The 15049-nt window shown below is 49.1% G+C and overlaps 1 protein-coding gene across 1 annotated transcript in view; it reads right to left on the bottom strand.

Moving 5' to 3' along the window:
* The window catches only part of LOC116945041 (signal transducer and activator of transcription 5A-like), a 56320-nt gene that overhangs the window by 5856 nt on the left and 35415 nt on the right, over positions 1-15049 (bottom strand). Inside the window, exons 8-15 of the mRNA XM_076071495.1 lie at positions 13359-13538; positions 11483-11570; positions 9133-9255; positions 6876-6968; positions 6383-6586; positions 4662-4756; positions 3774-3916; positions 69-221 (exon numbers count right to left, since the gene is read on the bottom strand). Of these exons, the coding sequence (XP_075927610.1) occupies positions 69-221; positions 3774-3916; positions 4662-4756; positions 6383-6586; positions 6876-6968; positions 9133-9255; positions 11483-11570; positions 13359-13538 (1079 nt within the window). The remainder of the gene's footprint in view (positions 1-68; positions 222-3773; positions 3917-4661; positions 4757-6382; positions 6587-6875; positions 6969-9132; positions 9256-11482; positions 11571-13358; positions 13539-15049) is intronic.

Below are 15049 nucleotides of genomic sequence, written 5' to 3'. Positions count from 1 at the left end.
CCGCTCACGGCGAGGCTCTTGCGGCTGCGTGCGTGGGCACGTGGCGTCTCCCCGAGTCTGGTACTCACGCGGTGGGCTGTAGTACTTGGCGAAGGCGTGGTCCTTGGGCCGGGCCGGGTACAGCAGCTGGAGGCTGTCCAGGTCCCGCACACGGTCAGCCAGGGGCAGCATGGCCAGCTCGCGCGCCGTGAACGGCTTCACGTTCCACACGATTCGCTCGCCTGGCGTGTACGCGCACGACGCAAATACAGAGATCACCGTTGGGTCAGTGCTGTTAGTGAGGTTGCACCTATGAAGACCGGCAACGGCAATGGTCGACTTAACCCCGGTCAACTGCGATGGTCGGCTTTGCCTCATTTTGAGGCTAAAGTTGACCTAGGGAAAGACCCAGGACGGGTTCAGATAATCGTCACTCCCCCTTATACGCATAGCACACACACTGACACACACACACACATCGGAGAGCCGTCATTAGCTACACTAAGAGATGGTGAGATCACTGCAGCACCTGTGCCAGGCTATGTGCACTTCTTTTTTTATATATCCCAGGCTAGCGCTTAGCAAAACAACCATCCCCCACTTCCTTGTGGTGTCAGATATAATCACTGTGGTGTGTTGTGAGCATTGCCACTGGGGGGAAGGGCTGAAATCAGATGATTACCCTCATGGCATGCTCACATCTACCACAGCGGCGAATGGGGGTGTGTACGAGGGGCTGGTAGCACCCCTCACTAATATATCTTAATGATCCAAAACCCACAGAGAGAACTTCAAATAAAGCATGTTGCGAAGGCCCTGATAGAGCAAGCATCCATGACGTCTACCGGCCAAACCCAGGTCCGGATTAAGATTGTGTAGGCCGCTGGGTTGCAGGTGACACACGAAACGGCAAAGACTCCCCATATAGCTATACAGACCGTTGAGGCAAGTGCTGTTAATGAGCAACTATTGAGGCTGTCGTGGCCCACGATGGGCTGGTGTTGCAAGAACAGGTGCCCAGGAGCAGGTTCAGATCCCACTTGGCAGGTCGCCACAACTATAGAGCATTGTGCAAACTACTGCACCACCGCTGCCTTACAACGTTAAAGATTTCTCATGTAGTGATACACACTGCTGGGGATAGTTCTGTTGGCGAGCACCTTTGAAGGCCGACAACAAGACACGATATTGGGTGGTGCAGTCAGCACAACACGCGGACCACCGTTCATTCCCCACACACATACACACACCACCCAAGTACTCAAGTAAGGCTGAGCAAACTACGCTCGGAAAAATATGCAAAAGCATCATAAAGAACTTATCTCGTCGTCATGGCAACTCGGTCAAAAAAAAACCTGTTACCACCAAGCGAAACCCCAGCTGTGAGTCACCCTTACTTGTGGCTATGCGGGGAGGGTGCTACCGAACAGGGGCACCTTCATGGAGCATTTGGCAGATCGGCCATACTCCCAGCACTGGATGCGAGGTACTGCTCCACTGTCCCATCAATATGCCCTCATCTCACTATTTAAACATTTAACTATGCTCACCAATCAATTGCGCCTTTAAGTGAGCAATACAGGTGTGTGGTGGTGGTGGTGGTGATGATTATTAGATGTGGTATTGTTTGCAAGGGGTTAGGGGTCAAAGTGATATTGGCGAAGAAAAGTTGCTGAAATGAATTATTAGCATTAGTCTCAATTAGTTTCATCCAATAAACACATTTTCACGAGAGGGGCATCATGATGAGATATGTTGCTTTAACATAAGCGAGTGTGTAGTAATATTATAAAATTGCATATTGCCCAATAAATTATAGGTTTCACAATATTTCAAGGTCGTGTAAACGTTAATTTATTGCTCGATATAGGGAACACCCTGATGTTGGCTAGTGCCAGGTATTGTTTATGTTACCCTGTATTTGAAAAAAGATATCCCTATATTGAGCAGTACCAATGCAACATTTCTTAAGCGATACCCGTCAGAGTTTGAAATTACAGTGGCTATGATACCGGTAGCTACAGAGAGGGAAACAAGTATTTGATACCCTGCTGATTTTGTACGTTTTCCCACTGAAAAAGAAATGATCAGTCTATAATTTTAATGGTAGGTTTATTTGAATAGTGAGAGACAGCATAACAACAACAAAATCCAGAAAAACGCATGTCAAAAATGTTATAAATTGATTTGCATTTTAATTAGGGAAGTAAGTATTTGACCCATCTGCAAAACATGACTTAGTACTTGGTGGCAAAACCTTTGTTGGCAATCACAGAGGTCAGACGTTTCTTGTAGTTGGCCACCAGGTTTGCACACATCTCAGGAGGGATTTTGTCCCACTCCTCTTTGCAGATCTTCTCCAAGTCATTAAGGTTTCGAGGCTGACGTTCGGCAACTCGAACCTTCAGCTCCCTCCACAGATTTTCTATGGGATTAAGGTCTGGAGACTGGCTAGGCCACTCCAGGACCTTAATGTGCTTCTATTTGAGCCACTCCTTTGTTGCCTTGGCCGTGTGTTTTGGGTTATTGTCATGCTGGAATACCCATCCACGACCCATTTTCAATGCCCTGGCTGAGGGAAGGAGGTTCTCACCCAAGATTTGACGGTACATGGCCACGTCCATCGTCCCTTTGATGCGGTGAAGTTGTCCTATCCCCTTAGCAGAAAAACACCCCCAAAGCATGTTTCCACCTCCATGTTTGACGGTGGGGATGGTGTTCTTGGGGTCATAGGCAGCATTCCTCCTCCTCCAAACACGGCGAGTTGAGTTGATGCCAAAGAGCTCCATTTGGTCTCATCTGACCACAACACTTTCACCCAGTTGTCCTCTGAATCATTCAGATGTTCATTGGCAAACTTCAGACGGGCATGTATATGTGCTTTCTTGAGCAGGGGGACCTTGCGGGCGCTGCAGGATTTCAGTCCTTCACGGCGTAGTGTGTTACCAATTGTTTTCTTGGTGACTATGGTCCCAGCTGCCTTTTGATCATTGACAAGATCCTCCCGTGTAGTTCTGGGCTGATTCCTCACTGTTCTCATGATCATTGCAACTCCACGAGGTGAGATCTTGCCTGGAGCCCCAGACCGAGGGAGATTGACAGTTCTTTTGTGTTTCTTCCATTTGCGAATAATCGCACCAACTGTTGTCACCTTCTCACCAAGCTGCTTGGCAATGGTCTTGAAGCCCATTCCAGCCTTGTGTAGGTCTACAATCTTGTCCCTGACATCCTTGAAGAGCTCTTTGGTCTTGGCCATGGTGGAGAGTTTGGAATCTGATTGATTTATTGCTTCTGTGGACAGGTGCCTTTTATACAGGTAACAAGCTGAGATTAGGAGCACTCCCTTTAAGAGTGTGCTCCTAATCTCAGCTTGTTACCTGTATAAAAGACACCTGGGAGCCAGAAATCTTTCTGATTGAGAGGGGGTCAAATACTTATTTCCCTCATTAAAATGCAAATCAATTTATAACATTTTTGACATGCGTTTTTCTGGAATTTGTTGTTGTTATTCTGTCTCTCACTGTTCAAATAAACCTACCATTAAAATTATAGACTGATCATTTCTTTGTCAGTGGGCAAACGTACAAAATCAGCAGGGGATCAAATACTTTTTTTCCCTCACTGTATAACATCACTATGTTTATTCGTATGATATCGCCAATATTTGGATTTGCCCATATAGCCCAACTCTAGTGTTAGTGGAAAAGACCCTCGCTCGTACTCAAAAGGCCGGTTCCACACACAGGCGGTGGGGTGAAGTAGCACAAATGTTCGGCCTCCCGAGAACCGCTCACCTGGTTGACCGGGCATCTGCGCCCCCCATGCGATTGTGACGCCCCCAATCTCGGAGTCGCTGAAGCGAAGCAGGAAGGTCCCCACGGGCAGTGACAACAGCATGTCCTGTGCCTGCGCTCGGCTCACGAAACCCACGATGGCCCTGGAGCCCACGCGACACGAGCAGCGTCAGGAGGTCCAGCAGAGCTGCCGCTTGCCCACGGAAATTACATTTTACTGTGTAGGAACCTCCTGGTTACTACACCAGCCCACAGGGGATTATTGTGTCCGTCCGTCCGTCGTGCATCCAAAAATGGGAGGGGTGGGGCTGGGTGGAGAGGGGAGGGTGGGGAGGGGCTGGGTGGGGAGGAGATGGTGGGGAGGGGCTGGGTGGGGAGGGGAGGGTGGGGAGGGGAGGGGCTGGGTGGGAAGGGGCTGGGTGGTGAGGGTGGTGAAGGAGCTGGTTGGGGTTGGTGGGGAGGGGCTGGGTGGGGAGGGTGGGGAGGGGCTGGGTGGGGAGGGTGGGGCTGGGTGGGGGATGGGAGGGGTGGGGCTGGGTGGGGAGGGGCTGGTCACCCCGTGGTGCCCTTATAAAACTCAACGTTTAACCTACTCACGCCGGCTTGTGCCCGCCCTCACAGTCGGGCATATTTGCGGAATACACCACGTGGTGCCGCCGTTGACCCTGCCCATTGACCGAGCAACCCAACGTTCCTACCAGCTCCCTCCGCAGGATTGTGTTCCTCATCGATCACCATGGTGAATCCACTGCTGGATTTACCATGACTTAGGCACGCCGAACAAACAAGACTAAGCCACACCAAATAAACCAGACTCAGCAACACCATACAAAGCCAAAATCCAGACGGTTTTTGCGGAATGACGTCACGAGGAACTTGCACACTGACCCGTCGTTCCAGTGGCTCTTCAGGTACTTCTTGGTGAGTTCCATGACACCGTCAAACCACTGCCAGAAGGTGAAGGTGCGACCGGGAAGGTTCTCCTGCACGACAGCAGAAGGGCCATCGCCTGCAATGTTAGTCCTCTAATTACCCTCGGAAGTACAACTGTGTGAATGGCAATGGTGGTGAGAGATTTCGGTCCGTACTTGTCAATGACAACCCTAACTCTTAAGTCCATTAAGCCTAAAGCCAAATCACTGTGAATGTTCGCAATCTCATCAAATCTCTCTAATCAGAAGCTAAGCAGAGTTTGAACCTGGCAAGTGCTTCGATGGGAGACTGGGGTCGCGATACCAGCTGTTTGTGGGCTTGAGCTGTAAGGTGGCAAGGATATGGCGGCACACCGATGGAATCTTAAATGTACTTGTGTGGAGATTTTAGTTCTACCCCCTCGTATGTGTGGGTTTTTCTCCAAACACTTAAGTTATATGCCCAAATGCTAAATAACTCCTGAAAAAAAGGTCTGAAGACTAATGTAAGTTTTCCTGGTTGTAAAGAAAGGGTATTATATATTACAATATTATTATATATTATTCATGCTGCCATGGTGTCGTGGTTAGCACACTAAACATGCACTCCGGATGTGGTCAGTTCGATCGCCCAAAGTGGCATTTGAAGAAATAGGCAAGTTTCTTGAATCCCTTCAGCCCCATCCCCCGTGCAGCGGTATAAATGGGTATTGAGGTCTAACCCAGAACCACTTGCGCAAGGCAGCCTTGCTGATTGTTCACTGTGCTGCCTTAAGTACTGCTGATGTGATTACTATTGGCGTAGCGGTGGCGAGATGTTATCTCCCATCGCCTGGAGGTTGTAGGTTGAATCCCGACCCTGATGCCTGTATATTTGGAGTTTGCGTGTTTCTCCCCGTTGTCGCATGGATTTTTCTCTGGGTCCTCCAGTTTTTCCCTCCACATTTAGAAACATGAGCTCAGAGTATTTGGCAGCTATACATTTCCACGTGATAAGCCACTTCGTTGGGCTATCATTTGTGAAAGCCAGCTCGCTTCTGATAAAGAGCTGTATAGCTCTGTGTGCTTTACCTGGTCAAAGAAAAATAGTTTTTCTTTATTGAGTGGATTTAAATTTTGACTTAAAGCTTTCGTGACTGCAGTGATTCATATTCTTGGTTCTTTCGGTAAAGTCACGTTGAAGGGAAACAATAAAATAATAAAATATATATAAAACAATAAAATTCTCACAACGTTTCGACTGCAACACAAGCAGTCATCATCAGGTTGAAAACCAACGGCAAGAAAATTTGAAAGAAGTGGCAGTTTGTATTTATATATTTTTAAACGTTAGCACCACGGATAGCGATTTGACAGTTTGTTTAGATGGACGAGTCCATCTATGTTCGGAAAAGAGGAGGGGGGAGACGAAAAATTAATGTATGCTGTCTGACAGCCACCGTAAGCGTGAACAATCAATTAAGACCCGAAATGGTTTACCAAATCCTTCCAATGATTGCTAAGCCAGAATCCATCTTCTCGGTTGAAATTGTCTCTGTGCTTGTATATGTGGATAGCCTCATGAACGAATCTCTCATGGTAGCCAGATGGCTTTAGTCTGTTTAACACGTAGGCTTTCGCGACCAATATTATCAATTTAGTCTGATTAGCATCGGCATTAACCAAGACATCTCTCTGGTGCTCCATGTTGCTCTCTACCCGGTTGAACTGCGCCCAGGAGATGGCGCGGTCAGCGAGGTCCTCGCCCCCGCTTGAATAGCCGAAGGCCTTGTGGGCGAGGAAGGTCACGCTGTCGGTGCACAGCCCCGTGGGGCTGTCCACCTCCGAGCGGAACTTGCTATCCAGGACAGCCATGAGGCGACTCCAGGGCACTGCTTCTGGCACCTGGAAGGGCAATCGGCGCTGCGCGGCGCACAGGGATACACGGGGAACACGCGGCAACTTTAGCAATGATTCTCATTATTTTGTCGATCGCAATTTTTTTTTATTACCAAATCAGTACGATTTACTTGTTCGGAAAGAAATTTCAAAGGAACTCGGTTTTGTTGCGAGGCGGACACGAGATCTCATGCGACCGTCACTGAAGGCGCTATGGCTCAGCTTACGCTGGGTGAGTATTTTATGTGCAGCATGTAACCCGGTGACATTTGAACTCGGCAAAACTAAAGGGGACAATCAAACCCAGGCCTACCGGCTCGGAGAAGGCGTTGTCCCACAGCACTGTGGCTGTGGCATTGTTCTCCTGACTCCCGTGGACGATCACCACCACAGGTAAGGACAGCACCTGGCACAGAGCAATATACACACACACACACCACACAAAGACCAAGATTCCCCATAGAGCCTTAACATCCTTTGGGTGCAAGTGCTGTTAGCGAGCAGCACCTACAAAGGCTGGCACGGCACACGAGGCGGTGGCCGGCCAGCACCAAAACCGTCTGCCGTTGTCCCATTTGAGGCCGAGTCAACCTAGAGGAGGCCCAGGACCAGTTCAGATGATTGTCACTGGTATTGGCCGTGAACGAGAATCAAACTCAGGTTGCCAGCTGTGTAGAGCAGCACGCTGGCCACGACACTACCCCTCACCACAAGAGCACAGCAAATGTGTTAAATAAATGTGTGGTACCTCGACCTGACCTTGCCTCATTAGTCCAGAGGTGCTTCTTCACGAGCACAAAGCGACGTTGAAGCCAGTGCTACGCCCGGACACCATATGGTTTGTGCTTAGTTTCTCATTCGGAAAAGTTGTGTTCGCTTCATTGGCTTAATTGTAACGTTAGCGTGCCATTTTTGCAAATAATGAATCATAAATAATTGATTCTCGCACGCACGATTCAATGCGTGGATTGTCGGCCTAAGAATTTATTTCAGTTTTAATTGACGCACTGTTGAGTGCTTAAGTTTTGTGCTGTGGCAAATGGTCAGCGAGTGTGGACAGTGCCCCGTGGTTGAGGCATTGTGGATGCAGCGTCTGATTGTCGCACGTCATTGAAGAGTGTGGTTGACGGTGTGGTTGACGGTGTGGTTGAAGGGTGCGGTTGAACGGTGTGGTTGAAGGGTGCGGTTGAAGAGTGTGGTTGACGGTGTGGTTGACGGTGTGGTTGAAGGGTGCGGTTGAACGGTGTGGTTGAAGGGTGCGGTTGAAGAGTGTGGTTGAACGGTGTGGTTGAAGGGTGCGGTTGAAGAGTGTGGTTGAACGGTGTGGTTGAAGGGTGCGGTTGAAGAGTGTGGTTGACGGTGTGGTTGAAGAGTGTGGTTGAAGAGTGTGGTTGACGGTGTGGTTGAAGAGTGTGGTTGAAGAGTGTGGTTGACGGTGTGGTTGAAGAGTGTGGTTGAAGAGTGTGGTTGACGGTGTGGTTGAAGGGTGTGTGGTTGAAGAGTGTGGTTGAAGAGTGTGGTTGAATGGTGTGGTTGAAGAGTGTGGTTGAAGAGTGTGGTTGAAGAGTGTGGTTGACGGTGTGGTTGAATAGTGTGGTTGAAGAGTGTGGTTGACGGTGTGGTTGAAGGGTGCGGTTGAAGAGTGTGATTGACGGTGTGGTTGAACAGAGTGGTTGAAGGGTGCGGTTGAAGAGTGCGGTTAAAGGGTGCCATTGAACAGAGTGTTTGAAGGGTGTGGTTGAACGGTGTGGTTGAAGAGTGTGGTTGAAGAGTGTGGTTGAAGAGTGCGGTTGAACGGTGCGGTTAAAGGGTGCCATTGAACAGTGTGGTTGAACGGTGCGGTTGAACGGTGTGGTTGAAGAGTGTGGTTGAAGGGTGTGTGGTTGAAGAGTGTGGTTGAACGGTGTGGTTGAAGAGTGTGGTTGAACGGTGTGGTTGAAGAATGTGGTTGAACGGTGTGGTTGAAGAGTGTGGTTAAACCGTGTGGTTGAACAGTGCAGTTAAAGGGTGCCATTGAACGGTGTGGTTGAACAGAGCGGTTGAACGGTGTGGTTGAACGGTGTGGTTGAACGGTGTGGTTGAACGGTGTGGTTGAAGGGTGTGTGGTTGAACGGTGCGGTTGAATGGTGTGGTTGAAGGGTGCGGTTAAACCGTGTGGTTGAACAGTGCAGTTAAAGGGTGCCATTGAACGGTGTGGTTGAACGGTGTGGTTGAACGGTGCGGTTGAACGGTGCGGTTGAACGGTGTGGTTGAACGGTGTGGTTGAACGGTGTGTGGTTGAACGGTGCGGTTGAATGGTGTGGTTGAAGGGTGTGGTTAAACCGTGTGGTTGAACAGTGCAGTTAAAGGGTGCCATTGAACGGTGTGGTTGAACGGTGCGGTTGAACGGTGTGGTTGAACGGTGTGGTTGAACGGTGTGGTTGAACGGTGTGGTTGAAGGGTGTGTGGTTGAACGGTGCGGTTGAACAGAGCGGTTGAACGGTGTGGTTGAACGGTGTGGTTGAACGGTGTGGTTGAACGGTGTGGTTGAACGGTGCGGTTGCTGTAGGTGCGTCGTGAGCGTGCTGCACCTGCGCGTGCAGCAGGAACTCGCCGTCCCCAGTGTTGAGCGTCGCCTGGAAGAGGATTGCAAACTTCTCCTCGGTGACTGACTCCGAGCCACGTCGGTCCGAGCGTCGAATCTTTTTCAGCAGCTGAGACCGGACAGCAGCACCAGGGAGGGGTCATCAGTCGCGCGTGACAGTCGTACCATTGAAAACCGGTAACAGCCCGTGAGGGAATCACGTGACTGTGGGTGACAAGCCAACACTGATTGACTAAGGAGGCCCCAATAAGGGTTAGACTCGAACTAATGGGGACCAAAGGGTAACGCAAGGGAACATTAAGAAGAAGAGCATGGTTCACTATGGGAGGATCGCGGTGACATTGCGAATTGTTAGGGTGCAATATGTGTGTGTTTGTGCCGCACATTGAGAGACAAAAAGGGGAAGCCGTGGATTAGAGAACGTACGGAGGTTAAATGCGTAATTTGAACTGTAAATAAAAGCAAGTGGGCTTGGGTAACGCATGGTCACAAGAAGTGGTTGATGACCGGTAGTCAAGGGATGGAACGCATCTGAGAACACGTCAATTGGGCAGATGGAGAGGTGATGCAATCAGCATGCGTGTGCAGATGCCAGGTGAATTGTTGCATCACAGTATCGTGAGGGATAGCGAAGGCTTGGGGAATACTTCATCCAGCAGTGGATTGATCATGGCTCACGATGAGAGTGTCTATCTCCCCGCTCAAAGCGGGCAAGTGGGCAAAGCCAATAGAACTTCCACACAGTCTCCAATATCTGATCGACAAATTTGACTTCCCGCAAAGTTGTGCTCATTTCTGAGTTATTTTCCAGCCAGGATAAAAAAAAAACAATGATAGCCTTTTGATGTGGGGTTGATGGCTGTTAATTGTAGTGGCACCCAGCTGAACTAGAGGTTGGAGAGGGCTTGACACTGAAACACCACCACAAATGTACCGTGCATAATGTACGTTGATTACCATATGAAAACCCCAACCGGCAATGGATGCCCATTTTAATTAATATGCATTCATTAATTCCCCCCCCTCCCCCCCCAACCTCGCACAAGCAGGGCTCACAAGTGACGTCGTCACATCTTTCCCTCTATTTAAGGAACAAAACAGGAGGATTTATCCACAAATCTGGCCGTCGCCTGATGAAGCTAGTTGTAATTACTGGCGAAATGTCGTAACTCAGATTGTAAATGTTGTGGCTAGGCTCTCCAACACACCGGCGTGTTGTACTAATAACGAATTGGCCACGTTCTGTTTACGTGACAAATAATTGGCTGCGTCGGGTGGTGGCGGGTTTAACGACACAACATTTATATATTTACATGATCTAACCCCCCCAAAAAACCTAGATTATAAATGCAACACAGTTGACTAAATAAATGCAAAGTAATACATTGCACAATGTGTTGGTATCTTTTACTCTTAGTGAGATTTGGTAATGGAAAAAAAAATTACTCCATTTCGAATTACTACTATAATGAGCCAAGAATGTCTGTTTGTGTGTAACGTTCGTGACGTCACTCCACATGCCGCACCTCCCCCCTCATGAATATTCATGAGCGGGTAGATTTTTACAATCACACAGAAGATGGAGCGGAAAGATATTTTTTTCCCCCCGCAAATTCTCTTTAAGTTTGACGTTTCTTTATTGAAAGTGAATCTAATGAATAATTCTACGTAGCAACAAAGTGGATTTGGTGTCTTCATTTCTTCAGCACTTGAGGCAAAAGGGAAGTCTAATTTATGCTTCTACATTATGGTAAAATAGACATTCATCGGTGATTTTTCCAGATATTGTATCGAATCCCAATTTATTTCAACCCCAGCGACCGAAAGCAGAAGAGAATAAAGAATCAGAGAAGTGAATTTGAACAAATTGAAGGTCAGTTTATATACAGTGCTACAGTGACATGAAGTGAGGTGTTTTATGAAGTAGTTTTGTGCAAGAATCACTGCCATTAATACAGTGCTACAGTGAACTGCAGTGGAGTGTTTTACGAGATTTACTTTCGCGTAAGATTCACTGCCATTAAATTCACACGAGGTACAACAATTAAACTCCGCTCAATTTTTCCCGTCAACATTTCAGCTTCCCTCCTAAGAACGGGCAAACAAGCTAGTTAGAAAAAAACAGTAGCCATTCTGAATATTGGCCGAAGTAAGTCAATAATCAAATACACGTGCCGTGCATTTAAAGGCACAGATTCTACGCAAGTTAATTTTTTGTTTTGTTTAAAGCTGTGCGACCTTGTGTGTTTACGGCTTTGGGCTGTGTTTTCCCAGGTGAAGGGGATGGAGGATGGCCTGGAGGCCACAACGGTTTGGTCACCCACTCTCACTCTTACCATGCTACGAAAGTTTGCCATCAGCGCTCCAGAGCCCTGCTGGTACTCCATGACGGTGTTGTTGTTGTGGATTTCGCCGCTCACCTCGCTGAAGGGAGCAGAAGCAGAACTTGGATTTATCCTGGAGAAATCTGAAAAGCTATGAAGCTCTTCCCCCCCCCCCCCCCCCCCACATATATCCGGTAGGTAGGGGCACGGGGTTAACCGCTGCGTGTCCGTACTCCCTGGAGGCTTTGTGTCTCAATGCAAAACCTCCGGAACATAATTCGCACAAATTGCTTCGAAAACCTCTTCCCAGGATATCCCCTTCCGTTGCCTCCGCTTTAAAATGAGTGCCTCAATGTCAAAACTGGAGACAAAGGCACTTGGGCATGGTTGTGGTAACACCACTGACCACTCCTGCGCCATTCACACTTTAATAGGTGCTCACAAAGAAGCACTTGCCTCTACGGTCACTAGGGTATAAATGTGTGACGAGTAATATGATGCAGCACTCAAACCACTATAGAATTACGACTCCCTATAACACCAGGCACTCGTTTGAAGCCGAGCACAACTTTGCGGGAAGTCAAATGTGTTGATCAGATGTGGAGACTGTGTGGAAGTTCTATTGGCTTTGTCCACTTGCCCGCTTGACCGGGGAGATAGACACTCTCATCGTGAGCCATGATCAATCCACTGCTGGATGAAGTATTCCCCAAGCCTTCGCTATCCCTCACGATACTGTGACGCAACAATTCACCTGGCATCTGCACACGATTGCTGATTGCATCACTGCTCCAGCTGCTCAATTGACGTGTTCTCAGATGTGTTCCATCCCTTGACTACCGGTCATCAACCACTTCTTGTGACCATGCGTTACCCAAGCCCACTTACTTTTATCATCATCATCATCAACATGAGCCAGGGCAGGCTAAGACTGTACTTGCCACGACATTATCCATAAGGATTACAATTCTAGGGCCATGAATCCTATCTCATCTCAACCACGTCATTGTCCTGCAGCAATCTAACTCAGGGGATCCCCATTGGGAGCTGGCCCTGTGGCGCACAAGGTGATGCAGTTCACGCCTGCACATGTGGGGCACTCTCTTTTCAAGTGATGTCACGGGATATTTAACAGCCGCTGTGAGGCAGACGGTGCACCGCACCTGACCACCTTCGTCTCCTCGGTGTGCATGTTCACGCACCGAGCGAGGTAACCCATTTGAGGCCGAGTCGACCTAGGGGAGGCCCAGGAACAGGTCAGATATTCGTCAGCTGCAAATCATTCGTCGCCTGGAAATCAAACCCAAGTAACCACAATTGCTGCAGGGCGCATGAATCACTGTAATGCCACTCCCCCACACGAAGGCGCCGTTCCCCTATATAGCCTGCAAGAGATTCTTGCGGCAAGTGCTGTGAGTGAGCACTTGCGAATACCTAGGGGGTGGGTCGCCAAACATAATGCCTGGCCAACCTTTGTCTCTCAAGTGCTGACGTTTACACACACCAGGTACTCATTTAAAGCTGAGTCGACCACGGGGAGGCCTGTGACCGGCTCGGATACTCGTCGCTGACGTTAGCCGTGAGCCGGAAAACGAACTGGGCTCGCCGGGTTCATGGCGCAGTTGCGCTGACCAGCGCACTCCCGCTCCCTACACCTTCGGCTGTCCATCCGTTAATGGCGATGACTGCGGATAACGGCTAGCAGCAGCGATCGTTTCCCCGTGCACGTGTGGGGTGAGAGCGCAGTCCCTGAGCGGCAGCATGGGGCACCCACATTGTGGGCAAGGAGTTGCTTTGTCTGCTGTGTTGTTTGTGCCGTTTTCCATGCGCACAAGAACACGTGCCCCCCCCCCCCGGCCCCACTGCCCCCCCCCCCGCGTGCGCTCACTTGCGGGGGTGGTGTCCGACGTGGAGGGCTCGCGCCTGCGCCTCGCTCACGATGGTGGCGTGCACGTGGGGGAGGCTCCCCGTCAGCTCCAGCTTGCTTCCGGCCAGAAAGCGCAGGCTGCAGCCAAACTTGGTTTGCGTCTTGAGCACCTGCGGCGGCTGACGCTCCATCACCAGCGTCCTGTCGCAGGGGGCCCGGTGCATGTCAAGAGTTGGTACCTGCTTTTTTAGTGTTGTCTTTCCACCCACCTGTTGAGCTGAACTGGTTTTTTTTTTGTGGTTAGTTTGTTGTTGTTCTTCCCCCGCACCCACCGATCAGCACAGGTTGGCTGCGTACGGTGCAAAAGAAGTGCAACATAGAGAGAACATCGTGGCCCATGTTGTTGATGCCATCAACAACATTGGCCTTCACTTCTTTCCTTCTGCTAGATCCCTCTAGCAAAGCTGGACACCCAACTTATAATTGGTAGGTTCCAAAGTTAAATCGAATTTGGAGTACAACTTTAGGGGGAGTAAATAGAGATTGTCTCCGGGTGAGACTGAGTCCCGCCAGAGGAATGGCGAATTTCTACCAATTGCCTCAGTTTGCCTTTTGTTACCCCTATATATTAGACATCGGCAATGCCCCTATCTCTAACAATCATGAGCCAATAAACAAGACGTAATTTCTAAAGATAACTACTGGCTGCAATGGGGTCAGCAGCTTCTGATGTTAGCACAATAATGCGAATTAACGGTGTGGTTCGTGCATTTTTATTTTACTTTAGCCTAATTAACACGGTGCATTGCTTTTTTTTGATAAATTATGGTCGATTATAAAATTATGAGCAAACTCGAGATGCGTGCAGTCCAAATGGGAAATCTTTATTTTCAGCACAAATTGCTGTGGATTATCGCCGTCCTTTCTCTGGCACATTATAGCACAAAGACACACGTAGGAGGTGGAAAGATGAATCACAAGCTGTACGTGACTGTCAGCACGTGTTGTACTTGTGTGTTGCAGCTGCTGCTGACGATTTATTAGCTCAGTTTGGCAATACAATTAGTATTCATTAAACAAATAAATTGCACTTGCCTTCTTGAACAAGAGGAACAAAATAATTGCAGAATGTAAACAAATCTAATAAATGAAGCCGAAAAATAGTCACACATTTGTTTGGGATTCAAACATGCACGGGGATTTGGTTGCCAATTGGGTAAGAAGGTGTGGGATTAAACTTAAGCAACGGGGAAAGCTAGTGGATGTGAATTTAACCCCGGCATAGGAAACCGGCAGTAGTTTCGGCAGGAGTGAAGGCATTTTCTAGTAATTTTAGAATGACCCATCTCGCACCGACAGAGCGTGAAGCAGAAATCCACACACGGTGAGCTCTACAGAGAGATGCTCACTCCGACGAACGAATCACTGTTACGATCACGGCTTTGATCTTCAGGCCATCCAAATAAATCTGAAAGGTGATCCTTCCCAGGAGCATCTCAGCGAGGTGAGGAAGGCATCGGGTGACGGCACCTCTTCTGCAATGCCACTTGCTTGGCAAGAGTGGCCGCAAGTTCGCGAGCGGATGCGCCTTGACAAAGCGCACTGCCCTTTTTTGCCGCACCGGCCGTCACTGGAAACGTTGCCACGGTGCCATCCGGGGCGACGGCGGAACGGCGCCACGCACACACGCACGCGCATCATCGACCGGGCTA

This window comes from Petromyzon marinus, chromosome 2 (genome assembly GCF_048934315.1).
Source record: "Petromyzon marinus isolate PM22_M1 ecotype Great Lakes invasive population chromosome 2, UKy_Petmar_22M1.pri1.0, whole genome shotgun sequence".
NCBI lineage: Eukaryota > Metazoa > Chordata > Hyperoartia > Petromyzontiformes > Petromyzontidae > Petromyzon > Petromyzon marinus.
This window is presented reverse-complemented; position numbering and strand designations above follow the sequence as displayed.